The 13249-nt window shown below is 39.6% G+C and overlaps 1 protein-coding gene across 1 annotated transcript in view; it reads left to right on the top strand.

The window, feature by feature from the left end:
• Nucleotides 1–12940, top strand: part of LOC100371435 (inactive serine/threonine-protein kinase TEX14-like) — a 28338-nt gene extending 15398 nt beyond the window's left edge. Inside the window, exons 5-8 of the mRNA XM_002740199.4 lie at nt 3706–3817; nt 4051–4146; nt 8806–8881; nt 10784–12940. Coding sequence (XP_002740245.1) covers nt 3706–3817; nt 4051–4146; nt 8806–8881; nt 10784–10893 — 394 coding nt within the window. The 3' untranslated portion in view covers nt 10894–12940. The remainder of the gene's footprint in view (nt 1–3705; nt 3818–4050; nt 4147–8805; nt 8882–10783) is intronic.
• Nucleotides 12941–13249: the final 309 nt, after the last annotated feature.

Here is a 13249-nt window from a genome sequence, read left to right as displayed (position 1 = left end):
TTGATATACATCATGTTACACTTATAGTCAGGGACATACTATGTAGCTCAATTGATATACATCATGTTACACATATACTATAGTCAGGGACCTACTATGTAGCTCAATTGATATACATCATGTTACACATACAGTCAGGGACCTACTATGTAGCTCAATTGATATACATCATGTTACACATATAGTCGGGGACATACTATGTAGCTCAATTAATATACATCATGTTACACATATAGTCAGGGACATACTATGTTGCTCAATTGATATACATCATGTTACACATATAGTCAGGGACCTACTATGTAGCTCAATTGATATACATCATGTTACACATATAGTCAGGGACATACTATGTAGCTCAATTGATATACATCATGTTACACATATAGTCAGAGACCTACTATGTAGCTCAATTGATATACATCATGTTACACATATAGTCAGGGACCTACTATGTAGCTCAATTGATATACATCATGTTACACATATAGTCAGGGACATACTATGTAGCCCAATTGATATACATCATGTTACACATATAGTCTGGGACCTACTATGTAGCTCAATTGATATACATCATGTTACACATATAGTCAGGGACATACTATGTAGCTCAATTGATATACATCATGTTACACATTTAGTCAGGGACCTACTATGTAGCTCAATTGATATACATCATAGTACACATATAGTCAGGGACCTACTATGTAGCTCAATTGATATACATCATGTTACACATACAGTCAGGGACCTACTATGTAGCTCAATTGATATATATCATGTTACACATATACTATTTTCAGGGACCTACTATGTAGCTCAATTGATATACATCATGTTACACATACAGTCAGGGACCTACTATGTAGCTCAATTGATATACATCATGTTACACATATAGTCAGGGACCTTCTGTGTAGCTCAATTGATATACATAATGTTACACATATAGTCAGGGACCTACTATGTAGCTCAATTGATATACATCATGTTACACATATACTATTTTCAGGGACCTACTATGTAGCTCAATTGATATACATCATGTTACACATACAGTCAGGGACCTACTATGTAGCTCAATTGATATACATCATGTTACACATATAGTCAGGGACCTTCTGTGTAGCTCAATTGATATGCATAATGTTACACATGTAGTCAGGGACCTACTATGTAGCTCAATTGATATACATCATGTTACACATATACTATAGTCAGGGACCTACTATGTAGCTCAATTGATATACATCATAGTACACATATAGTTAGGGACCTACTATGTAGCTCGATCGATATACATCATGTTACACATATAGTCGGGAATCTAATATGTAGCTCAATTAATATACATCATGTTACACATATAGTCAGGGATCTACTATGTAGCTCAATTGATATACATCATGTTACACATATACTATAGTCAAGGACCTACTATGTAGCTCAATTGATATACATCATGTTACACATATAGTCAGGGACCTACTATGCAGCTCAATTAATATACATCATGTTACACATATAGTCAGGGACCTACTATGTAGCTCAATTGATATACATCATATAGTACACATATAGTTAGGGACCTACTGTGTAGCTCAATCGATATACATCATGTTACATATATAGTCAGGGACCTACTATATAGCTCAATTGATATACATCATGTTACACATATAGTCAGGGACCTACTATGTAGCTCAATTGATGTACATCATGTTACACATATAGTCAGGGACCTACTATGTAGCTCAATTGATATACATCATGTTACACATATAGTCAGGGACCTACTATGTAGCTCAATTGATATACATCATGTTACACATATACTATAGTCAGGGACCTACTATGTAGCTCAATTGATATACATCATAGTACACATATAGTTAGGGACCTACTATGTAGCTCGATCGATATACATCATGTAACACATATAGTCGGGAACCTACTATGTAGCTCAATTAATATACATCATGTTACACATATACTATAGTCAAGGACCTACTATGTAGCTCAATTGATATACATCATAGTACACATATAGTCAGGGACCTACTATGTAGCTCAATTGATATACATCATGTTACACATATAGTCAGGGACCTACTATGTAGCTCAATTAATATACATCATGTTACACATATTGTCAGGGACCTACTATGTAGCTCAATTAATATACATCATGTTACACATATAGTCAGGGACCTACTATGTAGCTCAATTGATATACATCATAGTACACATATAGTCAGGGACCTACTATGTAGCTCAATTGATATACATCATGTTACACATATAGTCAGGGACCTACTATGTAGCTCAATTAATATACATCATGTTACACATATTGTCAGGGACCTACTATGTAGCTCAATTAATATACATCATGTTACACATATAGTCAGGGACCTACTATGTAGCTCAATTGATATACATCATAGTACACATATAGTTAGGGACCTTCTGTGTAGCTCAATCGATATACATCATGTTACACATATAGTCAGGGACCTACTATGTAGCTCAATTGATATACATCATGTTACACATATAGTCAGGGACCTACTATGTAGCTCAATTGATATACATCATGTTACACATATAGTCAGGGACCTACTATGTAGCTCAATTGATATACATCATGTTACACATATAGTCAGGGACCTACTATGTAGCTCAATTGATCAAAACAGTGCCACACCGAGTACTGACAAGTTTGATGCCATATTTTGTAAGAGTAAGTCTTTCTGAACATTTGTAGTTAGTATTTTATAGAATCAAAATGTGTAAATGGTCGGTAAGTGGTCAATTAGATTACCTGAAATTTGATATTCAACTTTCATTAAATTTTTTGGGAAAATAGAAATTTCGAATCAAAATTAGTTAAGCAATGCACACAAAATGTACTACTAGTAAGTATATATGTATTTTTTCTAAATAATTTATTTTGCTATTTGCACACTTTAAAATTTCCATCACCATACCTGCTCACTTCCAGGATAGCTAATAAATAATCCTGTTATACCAATCTATAGTGCAGTTATGTACTAGGAATTACTGGATAAAATTACCATGAACTCAAATACGTTATTCGTTAATTTGTATAAGTACCTTAGATTTGAGCATTTAATAAAGATATTTAGACTTTTTTCAACTTCTTGAAAACCACTACTGCAATTGCTTCGATACATAGCATATGTAATAGATTTAATTATTTTGTGACGATATCTTCAATTCTGTAATTTAGTGAATCAGTAATAAGATCTAAACACAGGAGTCGAGACACTTAAATAGAATGTAAACAAAATCAATGTTATTTGTTTCTTCACTATGATGTTTATGTCTGCACTGTTTATTGCCAGACAGTACCTGCTCTGCTGTAAGAGTGGATTTATTTTGATCATCAGATCACTTATTATATAATCTAGATTCTCAATTGGCGAAGTTGCTATAGTATGTCTTGTTTGTTAAAATGACTTCCAAAAAACTACAATTTCACATACTATCCACACACGTTCAAACAAACTTATTTTTGCAAAATATGATGTCAGATCTTTTCAATACTCTGTGTTGTATGATTTTAAATTTTCATATCAATGTCTCAAAATAGCTCAAATAACAAAACCGTAAAATACCAAGTACTGTTTTTGCAAGAATAAGTCTTTCTGAGCATTTGTTTTATTCTTTGAATTGCAGGACACCAAAAGATTTTGCTTCTGCATCAGATAAAATCTGGGGACACTTTGCAGTTTTGGGTTGTCCAAGAACAAGTAAAGAAACACTCATAGAAAAAGGTATCATTAAAAAGGTAAGTACAACAGATGGTGTTATGAATTATCAGGGTAATAATAACTGCATTAAGCAAAGATACTGTATTTATGTACTCATATTAAAGGGTTTGATATGGGACTCATTGCAAAGTACACAACATGTGTAAACAAATTGTTTGTTTATATAAAATTCTAAGATGCACACTGCTTGATATTTGTCCTTCATTACGGTATCTTAAACCATCTCCATATTAAACTGTTTATATTTCAGATTGAGAGGCCATCATCATCCACAACATCATTACCCACCAGTGTAATACCCTCTGTACCAACATTAGGAAGACTACCAGGGTCAGGGATCAGAATGGTAAAATTCACTACATTCAATTACCCACCATAGACTCAAAATGAATGTTTTGAACTGTAGGCATTAATCAGCGATTCTGCCAAGGACGGAGAGATAAAATCTAGGTCAGGGGAAGCCCCATGACCCCAAGATTTTTTTCCCTTACGTCACGAACCATGTGTCTGAGGTTGGTTTCTTTGCATCACCTTTTCCAACTGTATTTTGCTTCCCTCATGCATGTCGTGTTCATTTTTATGTCTTACCAATGTATTTAGAAATGGATAGATGTAAGGACCGCACCAGAGGCTCGGGAGGCGACTGTGCAGTGGTTATAATCAGAATTTACCAGCATAGAACCCGCATCCGAAATGCTATTTTTGCCGTGACTGTGTGCGTGGTTCGGGGTTTTTGCCTTGAAGGTGTGTGTTTTCACTGGAGTTCTTAGGCCTTTGATGTTTTCAAGAGCCATGCAAATTGCTGAGACTGTCGCGTTGCTAGTATTTCACAGCAAGGTCACGCGTCCAGTAAAAATTGGTTAAAGTGAGTTGTGTGTTGGCATGAATGGAAAGTTCTCACGCTCAGCTACTGGTGCTTCGTGTACTGAGACGTCGAGTAGGAGGCTCGACAGTGGAGGTACTGATATTTTTCGGTCTGCCCCCGCTGATTGAAGGGCATTCTCACAGTCTGTTGTTTCAGGCGGTGGTTTACCCGATTTTACCAACAACGACGAGGCTGTGCCCCTGGAGGTCTTTCCTCCTATGGGGCCCGTTGTGGGTCCTTTTGTGGATTCGTCCTTGCATGGCACCTATTTTGCCTCTGAGCTTTGGTCGAAGGACTGTCGAGGCAAATTGCTTTCCTGGCAGGCCGGGTAGATCAGATGCAGTCAGAGCGAGCTGTCTCCACTGCGACCCCTCGGTTGGCAAGCAGGAAGAAACACATAAAGCATCGCTTGCATTCAAAACATGTCCGTTCCCGTTCTCAGCCGCGACTCTCCCACTGATTTGGGTGAGGCCGAGGCTCAGGCCAGCCGGGTAAAGGGGAACAGCCATATGCGTTCTCGCCAGCTCAGTCTGGGACTATCCATCATGACCTGAGGGCAGAGTTGCTGGAAGCGCATAGAACCTGCATCTGAAATGCTATTTTTGCCGTGACTGCGTGCAGGGTTCAGGGTTTTTGCCTTGAAGGCGTGTGTTTTCACTGGAGTGTTTTCCAGAGCCATGCAAATTGCTGGGACTGTCGCCTCGCTAGTATTTCACAGCAACATCGCGCGTCTAGTAAAAATCGGTTAAAGTGAGTTGAGTGTTGACATGAATGGAAAGTCCTCACGCTCGGCTACTGGTCTTTCGTGTACTGTGACGTCGAGTAGGAGGCTCGACAGTGGAGGTATTGATATTTTTCGGCCCTTACAGTCTGTTTTTTCAGGCGGTGGTTTACCAGATTTTACCAGCAACGGCGAGGCTGTGCCCCTGGAGGTCTTTCCTTCTATGGGCCCGTTGCGGGTCCCTTTGTGGATTCGTCCTTGCACTGAACTGAGTCAGGGAATACGTAACTGCCTCAGTTACGCAGACTGGACATCTTCCACCCTCTTTGATGGGGAGAAGGCGGGTGCAGTCTCAGAAACTCACCTCATGGGAGAAGAGAGCACCCACACCTCGCAACTGACGAACCCATGGCCACATATCCCTGTCGCACACAGATTGCGCCGGTGTAGTCCGGTTTGGAGGCAACGGGTGACCCTTCCCTGGACTTTCCAGGTGGTGACACACGGTTACAGGAAACCGCTGAAATCTCCATCTCTCCCGTCAGTGTCTCCCCAATTGGGGCACTGCCAGGAGACTCCTGCAAGGCGGAAGCAATCAGACAGGAAGAAGACAGTTTGCTGGAAAAGGGCGCCACACACAAGGTAGATCAGCCGGCATTAAGTCCAGGCTTATACTCAATTGTGTTTGTAGTACCAATTCTACAGGTGGCGGGCATCCAGTTCTGGACTCAGAAAGACTGAGTCAATACGTGCTCCTCGATCGGTTCAACATGGAGACGCCATGCAGCCTTCTTCTATCCATCTACCGTTTTGACTGGCTAGCCTCACTAGACTTAAGCAGGGCTTACCTGCACATACTGATGCACCTGGCAAGTTACCATCTCCTTCAAGTATTAAAATCTCGGGTGCCCCCTCCTTTCGGGTTATGCACAGCCCCCTACGTTCCACCAGAATGGATGGAACAGGTGGTGCTGCTGCTTCACCAAACGTTGGTACACATCAATCTGTATCTAGACGACTGGTTATTACATAACCCAACAAGGGGTTATTAGCCGAGCAAGTAAGGCTAACAGGATTTACTTCACCAGATGGGCTCTTTAGTAAATCAGACAAAGTCCCATCCCTACCCAACGCAACAGTTGGTGTTCCTTGGCATGGAGTTCGACACAGAGGTAGGCTTGGTATATCTATTTCAAGCGCGTTGCTTGGCGCTAAGCAGCCTAGCCGAACACCTAGTCAGCGCTCAGTGTCCCTCCGAGAACTAGATGGATCATCCGAAAGATGACTTCGGTTCGAAGGGTAGTGCTTAAGACCACATTGCGCAGCCACCCGGTACAACGCCAACACCAAGCTCACCTACGGGAACTAGACAGGTGGGTATTGATCTCGGGCCAAGCGAAGGAAGCCCTGCCCTGATGGTCGTCACTGGCCAACCTCAGACAGGGGTCTCCTTGGACCCATTCACCGCAGCTATGACTCTGGTAACAGATGCCTCCCTCCTAGATTGGGAAGCGCATCTATTGGACGAACAAGCCTAATTTATATGGCCCCCGCAGTTTCGGAAACGCCATGACAACCGGCTTGAACTGAAAGCAGTGCACTTAGCACTACCACACTTTCTACCCGTAGTTCAAGTCCTGCTCTGCACAGACAACACAGCGGTGGTCTCCTTCAACAAGGAGGGGGGTGCGTTCCCCATCGTTGTCAGTTCTAGCAGAGCAAATTTGCCTTTGGTGCCTGAAATACAATGTGGAGCTAACTGCACACCACCTTCCAGAGGAGAGGAACAGTCTGGCAGACACCCTTTCAAGGTGGCTCCGTCTCCAGAACACAGAGTGGCTGATACCCCAGTAGGTAGCCTCCAGGCTGTTTTGGCTGTGGGACGGGACAAAGATTGACCGGTTTGCCACACCCAGGAATGCCAAGCTCCCAACGTACGTAACACTCCTGCCGACTTCAGGAACCTGGGCCAGGGACGCCTTGCCGATCCTGTGGACCCACATAAATGTGTACGCCTTTCCTCCCTTCTCGCTGTTTCGCCAGGTACCGGAGAAAACTTCGACAGATGCACACCTCCATATTGACACTGGTCGCACCCAATTGGCCATCAAAGGCCTAGTTTCCACTTCTGTTGGAAACGCTAGTCGAAACACCAGTAGTGCTTATGAGGGCTATAATACTTTAACTTCCTCGACTCAGAGCTTGCAGAGACACCAAGTATGAGCGCATGAGGTCCGTGCGATTGCTAACTCACTAGCGCTAGCGTCGAACATATACTGAGGGCAGGCTTCTGGAGAATGCAAAACGTCTTATCAACTACTACCTAAGAGACACCCAGTTCGTTGAGGAGAGCCGCTTTATGTTGGATTCCGTCGTAGCGGGTCAGTCTCTGGTTGCTGACCCATACCGAACGACCACAAGGGTCCCTGCGCATAGGCAATAAGTCCGTCTCAGCATCTTTGTGGACAGATTTCTTTACCGTCAGTTTCCAGGTCTCGCTTTTCGACCTATGTCCTCATGCAGAACTGTTTCGGTCTTTACTTCGAAAGCATACTACCCCCTGAATTGGGTTTGGGTCTAGCTTTCTCTGGCACACAGAACCCTGTCACCCTAGCAGCATTTTTGGCTTTTTGCACTGGGGACAGACACAGGCAATGTTTTAGCTAGGTGATGAGTGGTAGTTGTAGAATGTATCATCCCGGACTGGGAAGAAAGACTTTCATCATTTTCTGTTTGCTCAGAAAACCCGCCACCTATCGGCATCTGACTCTGCCTACAGTTCAAAATAGTCATTTTGACTGACCGGAGTTTATGGTGGGTAATTGAATGTAATGAATTTAGGCAGAGGGTTCTCCAAACTCGCCAATTCACGTAGTTCATACCCACCATAGACTCCGGGTCCCCCCAACTACCCCACTCTTTCTGTAACGTTGGTCTAGTCCTCGGTGCGGAGAGAAAGGAGCCAGAGTGAATATCAGGGTATGATGGCCCCGCCACATTACCTCAGTCACATGGTTTGTGACGTAAGGGAAAAAAATCTTGGGGTCATGGGGCTTCCCCTGACCTAGATTTTATCTCTCTGTCATTGGAAGAATCCCTGATTAATGCCTACAGTTCAAAATAGTCATTTTGACTGATCAGAGTCCATGGTGGGTATGAACTATGTGAATATGCGGGTCGGAGAACCCTCTGCCTAATTTTTATTTAACACTTTTTGTATTTTGTTGTAAAGGAGGTAATGGGTTTGAGGTTTGTGTGTGTGGGGGTGTTAATTAATTGTCTTTGACTTATCAAACACTGTTTGTCAGACTGTATGTTTGTCTCAGAAATTTCATCTGTGACATTTGAAACTCTTACGTTTTACGCACAAAATATAGCATTTAATAATAATAATTTATTTGTAATTTTTCTTTTTTCAGGCTGCATATTCTAGACCTGATTCTGCATATGCAATCAGAGCAGATCCATTTCAGAAAAAAAATAGAACTCATGACTGTAAGTAACACATTTCATGATTATTATTTTATGCGTATGCCTAATATATTTTCACATGAATTATCACCCTCATTTACAGTTGTGACATTCAGCATTAAATATACCTTGTAAACGTCACAGTATTTCATGATGTCATCATACTTTATGTATGTTTGATTAGTACATCAAGAAAAACAATACAGTTCCATTTTAATCTCAGCAATGAGAAGTTGACACAACTACAATCACATATGGTTCAGTGTAATGAAAATAACTCACAATAATGATGTCCTTTCTGAAAACAGTTTCAAAATGGCTGACTGATGGCCATTTTGGTTTACATGTAGGAATACTTGCTTTGATCATTAACATTCAATACAAATGCAAAAAAAGCACCCAAATTACTGTCTTCAGTTTTTCATATGAGTGTAAAAGACATTCATGTCATATATCTTTAGACATATGTGTATCAGTATCAAGAACTGCAATCTATTGAGGTACCATCATACTAACCACACAACATATAATTGACAAATTTATAATACAGTGATAGCTTTCTTCTACAATTGCATGAAATCACTTTCTTTTAAACATAGTCTGCCTTTTTTACCTTACCCGTAACATCAAGATGGAAGGGAAAGGTATATTAAGGGACAAATTTCTGTCCGACGATGAGTCTCTGTGCTACTTCATGTTATTCTGCAATCTGCACTTTCTGAATTTGCTGTGTATTGTTTTATAACTGTAGAACTAACATGTATACCTTTCAAGTTACTGTACTGAGTAATCATAGTTAAAACAACTGATGGTTTTTGTATATTTGTAACAAGATTTGGCTTTCTTCAGCCCATGCTAACCACTGTTTCCTCCCATGTGTGAATGTAATTAGGTCTATCTGATATATATGTATGCTAATATATGAGATTAGCTTAAATTTTGTACTTTGTGTAGTGTTCACCCGGGGAGGTCGCTCTATATTAAAATCTTACACCATGTGCATTCTTCCTAAAAAATAATAGGCCCCTAGGCAAACCATACCCTCTATTGCAGATGCAATGTAAATTTAGTACCCCCTAGAGCAGACATATTGTAAAAAAAAGCACCCGTTTTTCAGAACTATATTTTGAACATCTCTCCCCTATTGCGAGCATTCTCTGCCGTTTTATGCACTCAAGTAGAGTGTGATCAACCCAAACAAGCTACTTATGGTTACTGTGTATGCAACTCCTTTTGGTGTCATTCGTTGTTTGATAAAGAAAGATGAAAAATATTGATATGATTGTGAATATGATCATTTATTTGATAGTTTAATACACAATACACACAACTTTGACAAGATTCTTATTCCATCAGATACCAGTACACAATTTTATGTTCAACTCCGAGTGACTTTACCCTGAATACATGGCAGAAAACCTAGAAAACTATAAAGAGTTTCGGAAGTGTGGATAAACCCGAGGGGGTGATTTTCCGTATTCTCATGTTGGAAGTGGCAGGAAAGTCCCGTTGGGAAAGTTCGAGCTGACATTTGCGGTCTGGTCGGGCTATGGGTCCGCCAATACAGGGCCCAAGGCGGTGTATGGGAGTGGTTGTTGCAAGAGGGGGCCTGCAGTGGGCACAGCAACCCTGTGAGTTTATTCCTAAGGGCCTATTTGCCTCCCATGGGCCCGCTTTAGAAGGTGAAAAACACCCCCCCTTTCCCGCTAAATTTGAAATGCACATGGGGTAGTAATGGCATATAGAGTGCCCTCCCTGGGAGTGTTCACTACTGATGATCTTTTCATTTGTAATAATATCCCCACTATCTATAGCAGCATGACCTTTTTTTAGTTATATGATAATAGCAGGAGACATAAAAGACATTTTTTTCTCAATATAAATTATTTTTATTTTGTAATTCTAGTTATATTATCACTTTTACAGCTTCACAAATGGCAGCGCTACTCGGTGGTGATGTCCTGGCGGAAGAGAATGTGAAACCTCGTCAGTCACAAGATGGGAGCCAACCACAGTTCTCACTTTGGAGATCTTGAATTTGTAAGGCCAGGTTGACAGTCAAATATGTCTATCTGGTGTAATTTACATTGTATAGTTGTACCTACCCTGGATGCCAGTACGCTACTGTAAACATATAAACATGATAGTTCAATCTCGTTATTTAACATATGCAATGATCTCATCAAGGGATTTCAAAAAAGGTGAGAGCCCTTTTTTAGTCCTCGATTTTTTTGGCACATCTCGAAAATGGGGACTTGTGGACTCTGTGAGTCTGTCTAAGTCTGTCAGTCCATGGAGACCTTGATCTCAGACATGCCTAGGCTGATCTATATACACATTCATTTGTTCCATGATTTGATTTCGGATGATCGAAAGCCTGCCATTTTAATGTTAAAAATTCATCAAAATCAAGCATTTCTGTTATTTTGGAACCAGATGAATTTCAATCTTGATACATACAATAGACATTATGGCACCTTCATACATGTTCATTTGTTTTTCAGATCAGATTCAAAATGACCGACTGGTGGCTATTTTGTGTTTATGAATGTGTTATTGCAAAAACAATTTTGCTTCGTATTGTTGACTGATTGTAAACTGTAGATCCAACTCTATAATGAGTTTAAACAGCTTACAAAAACATCCCATTAACATTTTTGAACTTGAAAATTTCTAGGTTGGAAGCTTGCATCCAAGTGGTATACTGGCATTTTACAATTTGGATCAAGTCCATGTTATGTTTTCGACAACTCTCTGTGAAATTAAGTATATTTATATACCATATTTGTCTGCTTGTGCAATTTGATTGAATATGATGAATAATCTAAAGTGTGTGTGTGTTGGATTTGTTTTTCCTGAAAACTTTATATAACTGTATTTTATGTTGTATTACATACAGGTAGAGTGATATTTTATTCATTTCTGAAACTCATTATATGTAAACAGTACTAAATTAAATTTATCTGTTGTGTAGTAACAGATTGGTGAGTTATCAACAGTGTAGCTGGTATTGTTATTTTAAAGACGGTAAACCTCCAAACTTTGAAACTTGGCCCAATGAAACCCTAGCAATAGCAATGAACCACTCAACTATCTTAAGATGACCACTTTGACTTACCAGGTCTGATCACATATATGTTAGATCACAGAAACAAATCACCAGGTCTGAACACACAATGTCAAATCACAAACTGTCAATCACAGAGACCAACCAATTATGTGATCACATTCACATTGGATCAAGAACATAAATGTATTTTATAAATAAATTTAGCCCACTGCCCCTCTTTTAGACATGTAAACACCTAGCCCTCTCCAAGCCCACTGCCCCTCTTTTAGAAACATAAACACCTAGTCATCTCTTAGCCTACTGTCGCTCTTAGAGACTCAGGCCTAACTTTACCAGAATAGTATGATCCTGTAATTATTGTGCAATTAAACATTCCTCCTATATCAATGCCAAATATTTGTGATATTGTCAAATATTATTATGCATTATTGTTATAATTTCTCTAAGGGTATCTTTTATTTCACTTAGTAACTATTTATTGTAACGATTCAGCTGTGTCTGTGACACTTACTGTAGCACTTCAGAATTTTTGAAATTTCTTGGAGCTCATGATTGTTAGAGCTGAGTCTCTCCAAAGATGTTATTGTCTTGGTTTATATAATTGAGGAATCTGACTGAGACAGTGTCTATGATATCTTCAAGTAGCAGCTGTCCAATCTCATATGATTTTTAGAACATGAATAGTTCCACTTTTTGTCCACCTTCCAAGTGTGGTGCTGATAATGTATTGTATATTTGAAAATAATTTGATATTTATTTGTGTATCATTATCACTTCTTTTACTATCACGAATTACCTTGCAAGTGCTGTTCCAGTAATTGTCCTCACATCATTAAGAATGAAACTTGACAACGTGATGGTGATCGGCGGGGGTTGGGGTGACAAATAAAAGAACAGTAATTTTAATCTCGTTAAATATAATCAGGATTTCTGCCTGTTGGTGTGAATTGTTTATGCAAATAAAACATTGTGAGTATTTTAATAAAGATTATATTAAAGACAGATTTGTAAGATTTGTTTTTAAGGCTAATTTTCTTATTCAGAATACAGATACACAATAATTGTATATGCCAGCATGGGTACCAATTATCTGTATAGTTATGTGTAAAGTTTGTAATGCTTCATGCACAGTTGGGAAAGTTGTGTGGAAAAGTTACAGGAAAAGTGGGTCAAGTTATGTGTGACAGTTGCGCACAAAGTTTGTAAAGTTACGTGGTAAGTCTGGAAAATTGCTAGCAAAGTAGGTAAAGTTACAAAGAAAGTTGCATGCAAAGTAGGTAAAGTTACAAAGAAAGTTGCATGCAAAGTTGGTGAAGTTACGT

Source organism: Saccoglossus kowalevskii, chromosome 7 (genome assembly GCF_978046115.1).
Source record: "Saccoglossus kowalevskii chromosome 7, keSacKowa6.1, whole genome shotgun sequence".
In the NCBI taxonomy this organism is placed as follows: domain Eukaryota; kingdom Metazoa; phylum Hemichordata; class Enteropneusta; family Harrimaniidae; genus Saccoglossus; species Saccoglossus kowalevskii.
Note: the sequence above shows the minus strand (reverse complement) of the source record. Positions and strands in the feature narration are given on the sequence as shown.